This window comes from Hydra vulgaris, chromosome 02 (genome assembly GCF_038396675.1).
Source record: "Hydra vulgaris chromosome 02, alternate assembly HydraT2T_AEP".
Lineage (NCBI taxonomy): Eukaryota > Metazoa > Cnidaria > Hydrozoa > Anthoathecata > Hydridae > Hydra > Hydra vulgaris.
This window is the reverse complement of record NC_088921.1, coordinates 42424382-42437192: the sequence shown is the minus strand read 5'-3', so window position 1 is coordinate 42437192 and position 12811 is coordinate 42424382. Positions and strand designations below refer to the sequence as shown.

The following is a 12811-nucleotide window of genomic DNA, read 5'->3' as shown; positions in this document are numbered from 1 at the left end:
CAATGCTATTTGATAATTTTGTAAAACAATCTTTTTAATTGGTTTCAAATTAAAATTTTCATTCCACAATGGGATAACTTGCTATCAAGAAAATATTGTCAAGACATAGCTCCAAGAAAATTTAATCAACCCCTAATTCAAACCCCAAAATCAAACCCCATTAAAAATTCTTAGTAAAAAATGTAAACACTATTGCATTAAAAAATGCATTTAAAATACTGTTTTTTTTAAAAACATTATGTGGTTGGATCTTTTTGGCCATAACCATATATATATATATATATATATATATATATATATATATATATATATATATATATATATATATATATATATATATATATATATATATATATATATATATATATATATATATATATATATATATATATATATATGTATATATATATATATATATATATATATATATATATATATATATATATATATATATATATATATATATATATATATATACATACACACACACTTATAAGTATTGATGATGTCATGTTAAAATATTCATATGTTAAGGCTTCAGTAAATACATAGACTGAGCATTTAAGTATTAGATTGAAAAAAACATGTATAGTGTTAAAAAAATTTAGGGCAAAAAATCTTTTTCTTTTTTTCTGTTGTTGTTATGTATTTCCTCAGAAAAAATATGTTCAAATGTTATAGATGTATGAAGATTTTTAAGTAAAGACCTTATTTAAGTGAACATATATATATTTTGTTACAAGTTATAAAACTTTAAAATTTATTTAAATTTTCTACTTTTAAATATTAAATTTGATTTAGTTTTTATTTTTATCATTTGGGCAAATTTTAAATTCTTAAAAAAAGTTTAACTTTTATAGTTAAATGGGTAAAATAAATTTGAAAATAAACTTCATTTAAAAAAAAAGATCATTTTTATATGATCTTTTTTTTTAAATAAAGTTTATTTTCAAATTTATTTTTTATAATTTGCTGTAACATTTAAAAATGCAACAACCATGTGTAAAATGTAAGTGTTTTACTTGCTATTTAAGGTGGAAATGCTTTACCTAATCAAGGTTTCATGAAAAATCTGAAATTTCCTGGTCGTATGACTGGTTTATTAAGTTACAATCCTGAAGTTCTTCAAATGAACTCAATGTTTATTTGTTTTCCTGGAAACCGGTATATTTTTGTGTTTCTTATTAATGATTAATGGATTATTAATTAGATTTTTTATAAAATTCTCAGCTTTCAATTAAGTTTGTTCATAAAACTTTTATTTAACAATTGAAAACTGAAATTTTTTAGCTTTCTGTTAAATTAGTGCGTAAATAAAGAAAAACTTTAAAATAAAATGCAATAAATGTTTACCTTTTTATTTTACAATAATACAATATAAATTTGGTTTAGGGTTCGAATTTTTATTTTTGAGCTGGTTACATCAAAGTACTTTGACAATGCAATGTTGGTTTTGATTTTGGTGAGCAGTGCATTTCTTTCACTTGAAGATATGGAAGATCGAAATTCTACAAGAAATATGGTAAGTAAAATAAGAATGAATATTCATGAATATGAAAAAGTTGAAATAAAAATGGTGATAAAAAAAGGTAAAATGCAAGTAAAACATGGAAAATGAAATGACTAAGAAACTTTTTTTTGTTATAAATATTCTTGTAAATAGAGTAAAAATTTTTAAATTTTAAAAGTGCATAAAAGTTTTTTTTTTTATTATTTTAAAATTTCAAACAATATGTTTATATAAAGATTTGTTACATTGAAATTTGAAAAGTGAAATAATTTAACTAACTTACAATGAAAATTTAAAAAGTGAAATGGTTTAACTAATTTAAGATAAAAATTTAAAGCAATTAAAATTTTTTTTCTTGATTATATTTTTAGTTTTAAGGAAAAATCTTAGTTTTAATGCTTATTAAGATATTTTTTAAAAAAACATATGAGAATTAATTAAGATTAGAAAATTGGCAAAGAATAATTTAAATGTTAAAATGTAAAATTTGTAATTGTAATGATGTGTAATGATCAATGGTTGATGGTACAATGGTAACTAATTAGTTTTTAAGACTTAAAAAAATGAAAATTATATCAGAAGTTTGATGAATCAAACTGGATATTTTAAAATATGTATGTATGTATTTATATATATGTATGCATGTATATATATATATGTTTATATATATACATATATATATGTATAGATCAATGTCTATTAATTATAAAATAAAAGTAAAAAAATATTTTTTGATTTTGATGAGATCTTGAGGGTCCTCTTTGGAATTTAAACTCTTGACAGGTCCTAATATTTTTAAATTTTTTTTTTTTCTAAACCATATCAACCTTGGACTTAAAAAAAGCAGAAAAAATGCTTGTTTCATAAATAATAATTTCATTAAAAAAATTTTTTAATGAAAAAAATACTTGCAAAAGTATAACTTAAAACCCCCGTTTTGTTGAGGACAGGGTTTTTAATGAAAAAAACAACTCTACTTTTTTAATTTTAATTTTTTAATAAAAACAAATATTATTTTCAAAATCAGCATATTATTTTGCTTCTTTTAAGTATCAAGCTGATATAGTTTAGAAAAAAAAAATTTAAGCAATATTAGGACCCATCAAAAATTTAGAATCCGAAGAGGAACCTCAAGAACTCATCTAAACTAAAAAAAAAAAGAGTATGGTTCTTTTTTCACCAAAAGATATTGATTTGCTGCTCAGGCAAATCAAATTTCAAAAATTTTCAAAATCACTCCACCCTAATATACATATATACATATATATATATATATATATATATATATATATATATATATATATATATATATATATATATATATATATATATATATATATATATATATATATATATATATATATATATATATATATATATATATATATATATATATATATATATATATATATATGACAATATTTATATTCAATATATATATATATATATATATATATATATATATATATATATATATATATATATATATTTAAACAACTTTAAAAAGTATTCTACACAATAGAGTGCTCAATGTTCTTAAAAGAACAGAGCAGTTGTATATTAGTAGAAAATCACTTAACAAAAATTTTTTTCATTTGGAAAATGGAAAAAATTTTTGTTAAGTGATTTTCTACTAATATATATATATATATATATATATATATATATATATATATATATATATATATATATATATATAACAATTATTGTATGTTTATAACATAATAGTTATTTGTTTTAATCTTTTTAACACTTTACTGCAAATTTACTCTAATGTAACTTAAAATTTTTTAGGTTTTGAAGTATTTTGATTTTTTTTTCACTTCTATTTTCTCATTGGAAATTTTGTTAAAGGTTAGTTTTTATAAAGATTAAATGATAAGTTGAAATTGAATTTAATGGAAAAATAAATATTCTTCAACTATTAAGATGTTAATTAAAACTAGTAAAAAGTACACATAAGGAAAACAAAATATTCAAAAATTAATATATATATTAATTAGTTTTAGTTATAAGGAATTTGAATAAAATATATGTCATAATTACATTTTTAAATTCCACTAGCCGTTCTGCTAGTTTCGAAACTTCTTTCTATAAAGACTTTAATAACATTAATTTTTTTTAGATTATTGCATACGGTGTTGTTTTGCATCCAGGGTCATATTTTCGAGATCCTTGGAATGTTATTGATGCCTTGGTTGTTAGCTGTGCAATAGCATCATTAAGTCTTGAGTTAGATTTTTTATTTTTATTTTTTTGAGTTTTAAACATTTTTAAAACTTTTTAAAAAGATCAAATCTAAAAAGATAAAATTAGATCTTTTATAAAATTGCAATAATTTTAATGTCATATATTTTTAACATTTGTGAAATATGAAAAAATATCATTTTACTTTTTTTGAAATTTTAATGCATGTGAGTATGCATATATTATTGGTTTAGTGATGGTTAAAAAGTTAAAGCTTTCTAGAGAATTATGTGTTGATAAATTATCAGAATGATGGTTAAAAAATTGAAGTTTTCTAGAGAATTATGTAATTAGTATTTATGAAAATTGAGGGGTTTTTCCATATTAATTTACTCATGCTTTGTAGTCAACAAAACTCCTTAAGACCTGTATACTTCTTTTTCTTTTATGAGTTTTTACCTTTTTAAAGATTTTCGAAGTTTTAAGAATCTATATTCCAAGTCATTATAATGATTAGTTGAATCCTCAGAGTTATTTTTAAAGCTTTCTATATTCTATTAGTAGTTATATGACAAGCAGAGATTGCTTGTCATATAACTACTAATGTGTGAAGGGTCTGAAAGTTTTTTAAGCCCTTTATGTTGAAATAAGCATTAAAAAAAATAGAATTTTATTAGAATGTTTACAAAAGTATTGAGTAATGCGCTATTTTGAAAATATACTCATTTTATTGTTGTTAATTTGTTTAACTATTTGAACTAATATATCAAGTTTGTTGAAATATTTTTGTTACATTATTTTAACAGGCATATAAAAAGTTCAAGCCAAACTCAAAAGTATATAAATGTTTTACGTGTGTTGCGAGTACTACGTCCTCTTAAAGCAATTAATAAAACAAAAAAGCTAAAGGTACGTAACTTAATGTAATAATGAATTAAATAGTGTGATTAAATATTATAAGATATTTTCTTAATATTTTGTATACCTTTTTTTTTTTAACATAAGTTATGCATAAATTATTATTTATAAATAAAGTCTTTTAGTTTTAGTTTGAAACAATTTTAAACAACTATAAATATATCTGAAGTTATTTCTCTTTGTATCATTTCTTATTATTTATATCATTTATTATGTGTCTTTATATTCTTAAATATTCAATTTTCGTGGAGGTTTAGGAAGATGAATGGTATAAGAATGCTATTTTATCAGATCATTATTGAAATGGGAGATTTAAGAAGATAAATGGTATAAGAATGAATGATATAACAATGCTATTTTATCAAAATTGTGCCTCCTCAAAAAGGACATATGGGAATCAAGAAATATCATATAGTATCTAGTATCTAGTTTTAATTAGAGAAGTTAAAATAGGGTTAAAGTTTGTGACTTATTCACAAGAATTAGTTGTCAATGATTGTAGGAAAATTTCTAGTTTAAAAAAGGGTACCAAAGAAAAGTTAGTTAAGGAATTTTAATCTGTTATGGAAACATTTTGTGAAAGTCCAACATTAAAAAGCTTAGTCAACTTGGTAATGCATAATCTACTTGAATGGTAATGTTGTAGTGGTGTAATGGTAAAGTGCTTGCATCATAAGCTAGTAGTTCAGAGTTTGATCCCCATCACGTCCCTGGTTTGTTGAGGTTTGTGTTTCAGAGTTAAAGAGTTAAGAGAGAGTTGTAACCACAATAAAGAGTCCTCCTCCACTGTAGTGGCCCTCTTGGCCTTGGGGTAGTGAATAACATAAAATTTACAAAAAATTGCATCTTTTCTTTTGTGAAAAAGGAGTTCAACACAATTAAACTCCTTTTTCACAAATATTTCTCATAAGTTATACTTCAATATTCATTTATTCAGAACAAATGAATGGGTGAATATTCATCTTACATAAGCTATAAACCTTAAGATCCAAATCTTTATACAAAACTTTTATAGTTTACTGATACCTCTTGTAAATCTTCATAGTTTACTGATATCTCTAACAAATTTTTATAGTTTACTGATACCTCTTGTAAATCTTCATAGTTTACTGATATCTCAAATAAATCTTCATAGTTTACTGATACTTTCAACAATTCTTCATAGTTTACTGATATCTCCTATAAACCTATAAAAATTTTACCTGTTAAATGAATATATCTCTCATTTTTTCCAAATAAGACATTTAAAATAAACAAAAAAATTTAATATAAAATATATATGTATATATATATAACCAGGGTTGTAAAAAAACCGGTTTTAAAAAAAAAAAAATAAACCATAGGTTTTTTTTTTAAAAAACCAAAAAAGAACATGGTTTTTTTGGTTAAAATTAGGTTTTTATTAAATAATGCCGTATTTAGTTATCTTTTTAAATTAAAAAAAAGAATAATGCATTTTTTTTGAGTAAACTATATTCTTTATCAATATTAGTGTAATATTTCATCAAAATTATTCAATACATCATTGTTTAATGTTCTATATATAAATACAAGCTTTGCTGCTTTTTCTACCCCCAATTGATTTCTTAACTTAGAATGAACAAGGCCAAAAGTTGAAAAAATTCTTTCGATTCTAGAAGCTGGTGCATTTAATAAACCTTCAATATCCATTATGTTACAATCCACAATTTTTAGAGATTTCCACCATTCTATTGGTGATACATTTTTTAAAACAGATTCACTATACAAATAGCTTTTATCAAACGGAGCAGATTTGGCTTTTAATTTGAATACTATTAGTAACAAATTCTTGAACACTTTATCTGCGAAATTTATGGCAGCTTCATTTTCATTTTCAGAAAGATTAGATCCAAAATATCTAGGATCTAGTGTGTTTGCCAGGAAATGAGCATCATTGACAGTCTGAAGGTATCTAGATTCAATTTTTTTTTTTTTTGTTTGTTAAAAATGATAAACTGTTTATCAAATCTTTAAAAATTTCAACAGTGTCACTTATTTTTGTTTGATCTCTTTGCAACTTATCTAGAGCTACTGCAATTGGTTTTAATATTTTTAATAAATCTTCTGTGTCTCGCTTTATCTGTATACCACTTACTTTTTTACCAATCATGGGATCCAAGTCTTTATTTTTTTCAAACATTGTGAAAATGATGCTCCAGTTGTTGACATATTTTTCAAGTGAATCACATACAGAATTCCAGCGAGTTTCAGCAGGAAGTGGCAATTTTGCTCCTCCATTTTATTTATAAATTGCTCCAGCTTTATGATTATTTCTTATATATTTTATTATTTGTGTAACACTTGCACACATTTTCAATGTTAAGATCATTTGCTAAAAGATTCAGCATATGAGCAGCACACCCAAAAGTTATGATAATATCTCTTTAAGATGACAGTACTTGTCTCATAGATTTCATATTAGCTGCATTGTCAGTCACAAAGCTTTTTACTGTGCATCCAAATTTACATCTTACAGAATCTAATGCTTCTCTTTTTAATTGTGTAAGATATTCACCTGTATGTGAATGACCAGAAGTGTTGATTATTTCTATTAAAATGTTAATTTTATCTGTAATTACAGAGATACAAACTATAGGTTCATTATGTACATTACTCCAGCCATCTAAAGACATGGCTACAATTTTACCATTCAATACATTACATTTTTCAATTTCTTCTGCATAAACCCTTTATAATATTTCTCTTCAATTTGAGTTCTATTAGGTAGAGTGTATCCTGGATAAAGCATATTGATAAATTTTTTATTTTTTATATATAAAATTCTTTGTGTTCAACTAATCTGAAGCTAGAGTTTGTACTGTATATAAATCTACCAAGTTGCAGATCAAATAAATCTTTCTCTTTGAGGCTTGTTTGTGTGAAAACTTATCTATTTTCAAATATTTATCAGCTGATGTTGAATTAGGCTGAGACTTTTTCATTTGTTGTTGTGACGTTGATGGTGAGTTACCTTTAAAATGAAATTGCAGTTTATTGAATTATTCTAAGTTAATATGTCTATACGTGATAATTCAAATATATATGTTTACAATTTAGGGAAAGTGTAAAATTTAAAATGGCAATGCAGTAATTTAACTACCTTCAAGAAGTTGTTGATCTTCCATTGACTCCATAATTTCATGGGGTTGTGATTGCTTGCACTTTTATGTTCATGCATCCTATGAATTTGACTTTCCATTTCTTTTCTACACGCATTACAAACTGCTCTGCACCTCTTTCTTTCTGGAACAGTCACTCGTGTATATTTTAACCAAATCATATCACATTTGCGCCCAGTTTTTTGAGACATTTTTTGTGGTATCAATAAGTTATGTTAGAACTACTTATAGTTTTGCTAAAAACATTTAAATATTTATTTGATCAGGAAGTTTTCTTAACGATATATGTGTGTGTGTGTGTGTGTGTGTGTGTGTGTGTGTGTGTGTGTGTGTGTGTGTGTGTGTGTATATAAATATGTATATATATATATATATATATATATATATATATATATATATATATATATATATATATATATATATATATATATATATATATATATATATATGTTTATATATATATATATATATATATACCTATATATATATATATATATATATATATATATATATATATATATATATATATATATATATATATATATATATACACACACACATATATATATATATGTGTGTTTGTATATATATATATATATATATATATATATATATATATATATATATATATATATATATTTATATATATATATATATATACACACACACATATATATATATATGTGTGTTTGTATATATATATATATATATATATATATATATATATGTGTGTATATATATATATATATATATATATATATATATATATATATATATATATATATATATATATATATATATATATATATACACACATATATATATTGTTAAGAAAACTTCCTGATGAAATAAATTCATCTGAAAACAATGCATCTTGATGAACCTAATGAAGGAGAAAAAGCCTGTAGAAGAAAACAGATAAATAAGTGTTATTACTAATTTATTACTGCTCTGTTCTATAAGAACACTGAGGACTCTATTCTATGAAAAAACAGAAACAAAAATCATGGATTTAAAAAAAATATCTATATTGAAGATTAGTTGTATTTGTTAACATAACCCTGTTTTAGTTTTCTGTTGTAAGTTCAAATCGTTTTAAATAAACATTAATTTGGTTAAACCAACATTTTTTTAAATTGGTTTAAACCAATGGTTTAAACCATTTGGTTAAAACCATGCAACCCTGTATATAACTAAATATAATGTATATATATATATATATATAACCAAAAATATATTCTATAAGCAAATTCTTCTTGACTCATTGTATGGGTTTTGCTTGTGTCTCTGTTTTTACGACTAAGAAACTCATTCAATTATCTCCTAATGAGAGTACAGCTCTTAAACTCAGTTTTATATTTCTGAGGCCGTCTGGTAGTCAGGTTTTCCAAACTCTGTGGTAGCTCTCAATGAGGCTGATTCCATCAACAGCTGGAAAATATCAAAGTATTAACAGTGCCATGTTGCGCATGGATGGTGTCCATGTTTGTACTTTTGGTGTGCATTGCGGAGGCCACATTTGGAGCCCTTGTTATGGCTTAGGATTTATTAATAGCAACAAGGCAATTGCTTGGGCTATTAAACAGTGTTCTGAGTACTATCAATGCTTTGAGTCAAGTTCTTCAACAAATTTAAAAATGAATAAAGTACCCAAAACTATAAAACACAAAAAACCATCATCATCCTTAAGTTTTCTAAACCTATCATTCACTAATATTCGTGGTCTTCGAAGTATCTTTTCTTCTGTTAAGTCTTATCTCTTGCAATGTTCACCAGACCTACTTGCTCTTTGTGAGACAAATTTGAGTTCAGCTGTCTCATTTTGTGATCTTAGTGTTGATGGTTATCTTCCTTAAATTCGTAAAGACTCCAATAGTCACATGCTTGGCCTGGGTATTTACATTGTAAGAAATCGCCCATTTGTCGAGAAACTAGGTTTGAATCCACAGACTATTCTTTTATGTGCTTTCGTTTAGCACAACTTCACCCTATCGTCTTTCTCTTTGTTTTATATCGCTCTCCTTCATCTCAAGACTGCACTTTGATGTTATTTCTGATCATGTTGACCAAGTCCTCTCTCTTTATCCATCAGCTAATATAGTTGTTGTCTGTGACTTTAATGCTCACCACTCTGATAGCTTTGCTCACTTTTGCATATCACAACCCGAATCATTTACCTTCTCTACTCGACTTATGTCTTGTTTCTAATCCTAATCAGTGCTTAGTTTCTCCACTTTTACCCTTAGGTGCTTCTGATCACAGTTTGATCTCTCTAAAACTAATATTTCATTCTTCTCAATCACCTGAATCCCTCTATTATTGTACCTCTTACAACTACCTTAAAGCTAACTGGGATTCTTTCTGTGATTTTCTTCGTGATGGCCCTTGGGTAGAAATTTTTCGTCTTCCTGTTGACAAATGTGCATCTTGCATAATTTCGTGGATTCAGGCTGGCATGGAATCTTATGTTCCCTCTTGACAAGTCCAGGCTAAGCCTCACTCTCCTTCATGGTTTTCCTTACATTGTGCTGCTGCGATTGCCAATCGAAACCGTTACTTCCATATCTATCAGCACAACAATTCTTCAGAAAACAGATGTCTGTTTATTACTGCTAGAAACCATTGTGAAAAAGTTTTGTCTAACGCAATATCAGGTAGAACGCAACTAGTGGAATCATCTCTTGATTCCACTAGTTGCGTTATACCTGATATTGCCAACAAACAGGTTGCTTGACATTCGTATCACTCCAGCTTCTGTATCTAAAGTGATTTCCTGCCTAGACTCTTCTACAACATACCTGTTATTGTCTTGCAGAAGTGTTCTCCGGAGCTGTTGTCTATACTCTTAAAACTATTTAACTAGTGCTTATCAGAGTCTTGTTTTCCAGCCAGCTGGAAAGCGGCATCTGTTATCCCTATCTTCAAAAATTCTGGAGAGCGATCTGATTTGTCTAACTACCGTCCTATTAGTCTTCTTTCTATCATAAGCAAGGTTTTTGAATCTTTAATTAACAAGCACTTAATTTTTCATCTTGAATCTAATAACTTACTTTCTGACCATCAATATGGATTTTGATCTTATCGTTCTACAGCTGATTTGCTAACAGTAGTAATTGATAGGTTATATCGTACACTAGATAAAGGTGGAGAGGTTAAAGTCATTGTTCTTGACGTTTTTAAACCTTTTTATAAAGTTTGACATGCTGACCTTCTCCATAAGCTTTCTTCTTATGGTGTATTTGGCAATACCTTTAAGATTATTGAATCCTTCCTTTCAAATCGTAGTATAAAAGTTGTCCTCAATGGACAGCACTATTATTCTTATTCTGTAACTACAGGTATTCCTTAAGGTTCTATCCTTGGCCCTATACTCTTTTTAATTTACATTAACAATCTTCCAAATATTCTCACATCTAAGGTGGCATTGTTTGCTGATGATACTACCATTTATTCTTGTCATGATATGAAGCCAACACACTGATTGCTTCTAGGGGGCATTTGAGCTTGAAGAGGATCTCACTTTTGCTACAGCATGGGGCTTACAGTGGCTGGTGAACTTCAATACAGATAAAACTCAATTTTTTTCAGCTAATCGTTATCGCAATAAGTTAGATATTTTTATATATATGAACGGTGATGTACTCAATGAGTCATCTACTCTTCATCTTCTAGAGCTAACTCTTATTCTGATCTTTCTTGGAAACCATATATCAAATCATATATCTGCTAAGGTTGCATCTCTTTATCAAGCTTGACACTTTCTTACTTTGGATTCTATTCTCTATCTCTATAAATCTCAAATCCGGCCTTGTATGGAATACTGTTGCCATATCTGGGGCGGATCTTCTAATGATGCCCTATCTCTTTTAGACAAGGTGTAAAAACGCATCGTAAACATAGTTGGACCTGCTGTTACAGCCAACCTCCAACCATTATCACATTGTCGTAATGTTGCTTCTCTTTCTCTTTTCTACAAATACTATAATGGACACTGCTCTAAAGAGCTAGTGTCTCTTGTACCATCTACTAAAACTAATTCTCATGTTACTCATCATTCAATCAAGTCTCATCCTTTTTCTGTGACTGTTCCTAAATGCTCCAAAAATGCTTATTTGTCTAGTTTTTTTCTCTCGAACATCAGTTTTTTGGAATTCTCTTCCTTCATCTTGCTTTCCTGATTCATATAATTTGCAATCCTTTAAGTCATTCATCAATTGTTATCTTACTCTACAATCTTCATCTTTTTTATTCCAGTAACTTCCAACTTTTTAAGATGTTTAAAAAAAAAAAATTAAATAAATCTTAACAATGTTGGTCAACAACAAAAAAAGGTTAAAATAAAAAAGTTGTAAAATTTTTACATTTTTACTTTGCTCAGTTAAACGTACCTTTTAGATATTGTGGTATAAAGTAAAGCATAAAACAAATCATATCGAATGTGTTGTCAAATAACTTTATAAAAGCATTTGCATTTGTATACAATATGTTTTATTATTAGGTAGTGATCTGTTGCATTCTTCATTTTCTCAAATATTTTATCAGTATATTTTGTTTTAGGTCAGTATTTTTTAAATTATATGACTTCTGAAAAGTTTTAACAATAATTTTTTTAGGCAGTTTTTCATTGCATGCTATATTCCCTGAAAAATGTTATCAATATACTGCTGATTACATTTCAGTTTCTTTTTATTTTTGCAGTAATGGGCGTTCAACTATTTTCAGTAAGTTTTAAAGAATATGTATTTAAAGTTATAATTTTAAATCTGAATTTTTCATAAATGAAGTTGTATAAATTTATAAAATTTATTTTATAGTATTAAATTCTTTAATGAAATTTATTTTATAGTATTAAATATTAAAACTTTTTAAACGGAATTTAGGGAAAGTTTTATTACTGTACAGACATATCCAAAAATCTTGAAGAATCTTGCCAGTTAGTAATTTTATTATTTTAAAGAACTTTTTTACTTTCTTTTTTTTTTTTATTTTAAATCTTTATTATGTTATGTTAACTAACATAAATAATGGTTCACTATTATTTTACTATAAAAATATA

General features: G+C 25.7%; 1 protein-coding gene across 4 annotated transcripts in view; it reads left to right on the top strand.

Annotated features, from left to right (window-relative positions):
- LOC100204204 (voltage-dependent N-type calcium channel subunit alpha-1B) overlaps nt 1–12811 on the top strand; it is a 93314-nt gene that overhangs the window by 45193 nt on the left and 35310 nt on the right. For all 4 annotated transcript variants that reach the window (XM_065790982.1, XM_065790983.1, XM_065790981.1 and 1 more), the window contains 7 exons: nt 1035–1164; nt 1393–1522; nt 3305–3364; nt 3636–3742; nt 4504–4606; nt 12369–12476; nt 12636–12688. In XM_065790982.1, coding sequence (XP_065647054.1) covers nt 1035–1164; nt 1393–1522; nt 3305–3364; nt 3636–3742; nt 4504–4606; nt 12369–12476; nt 12636–12688 — 691 coding nt within the window. The remainder of the gene's footprint in view (nt 1–1034; nt 1165–1392; nt 1523–3304; nt 3365–3635; nt 3743–4503; nt 4607–12368; nt 12477–12635; nt 12689–12811) is intronic.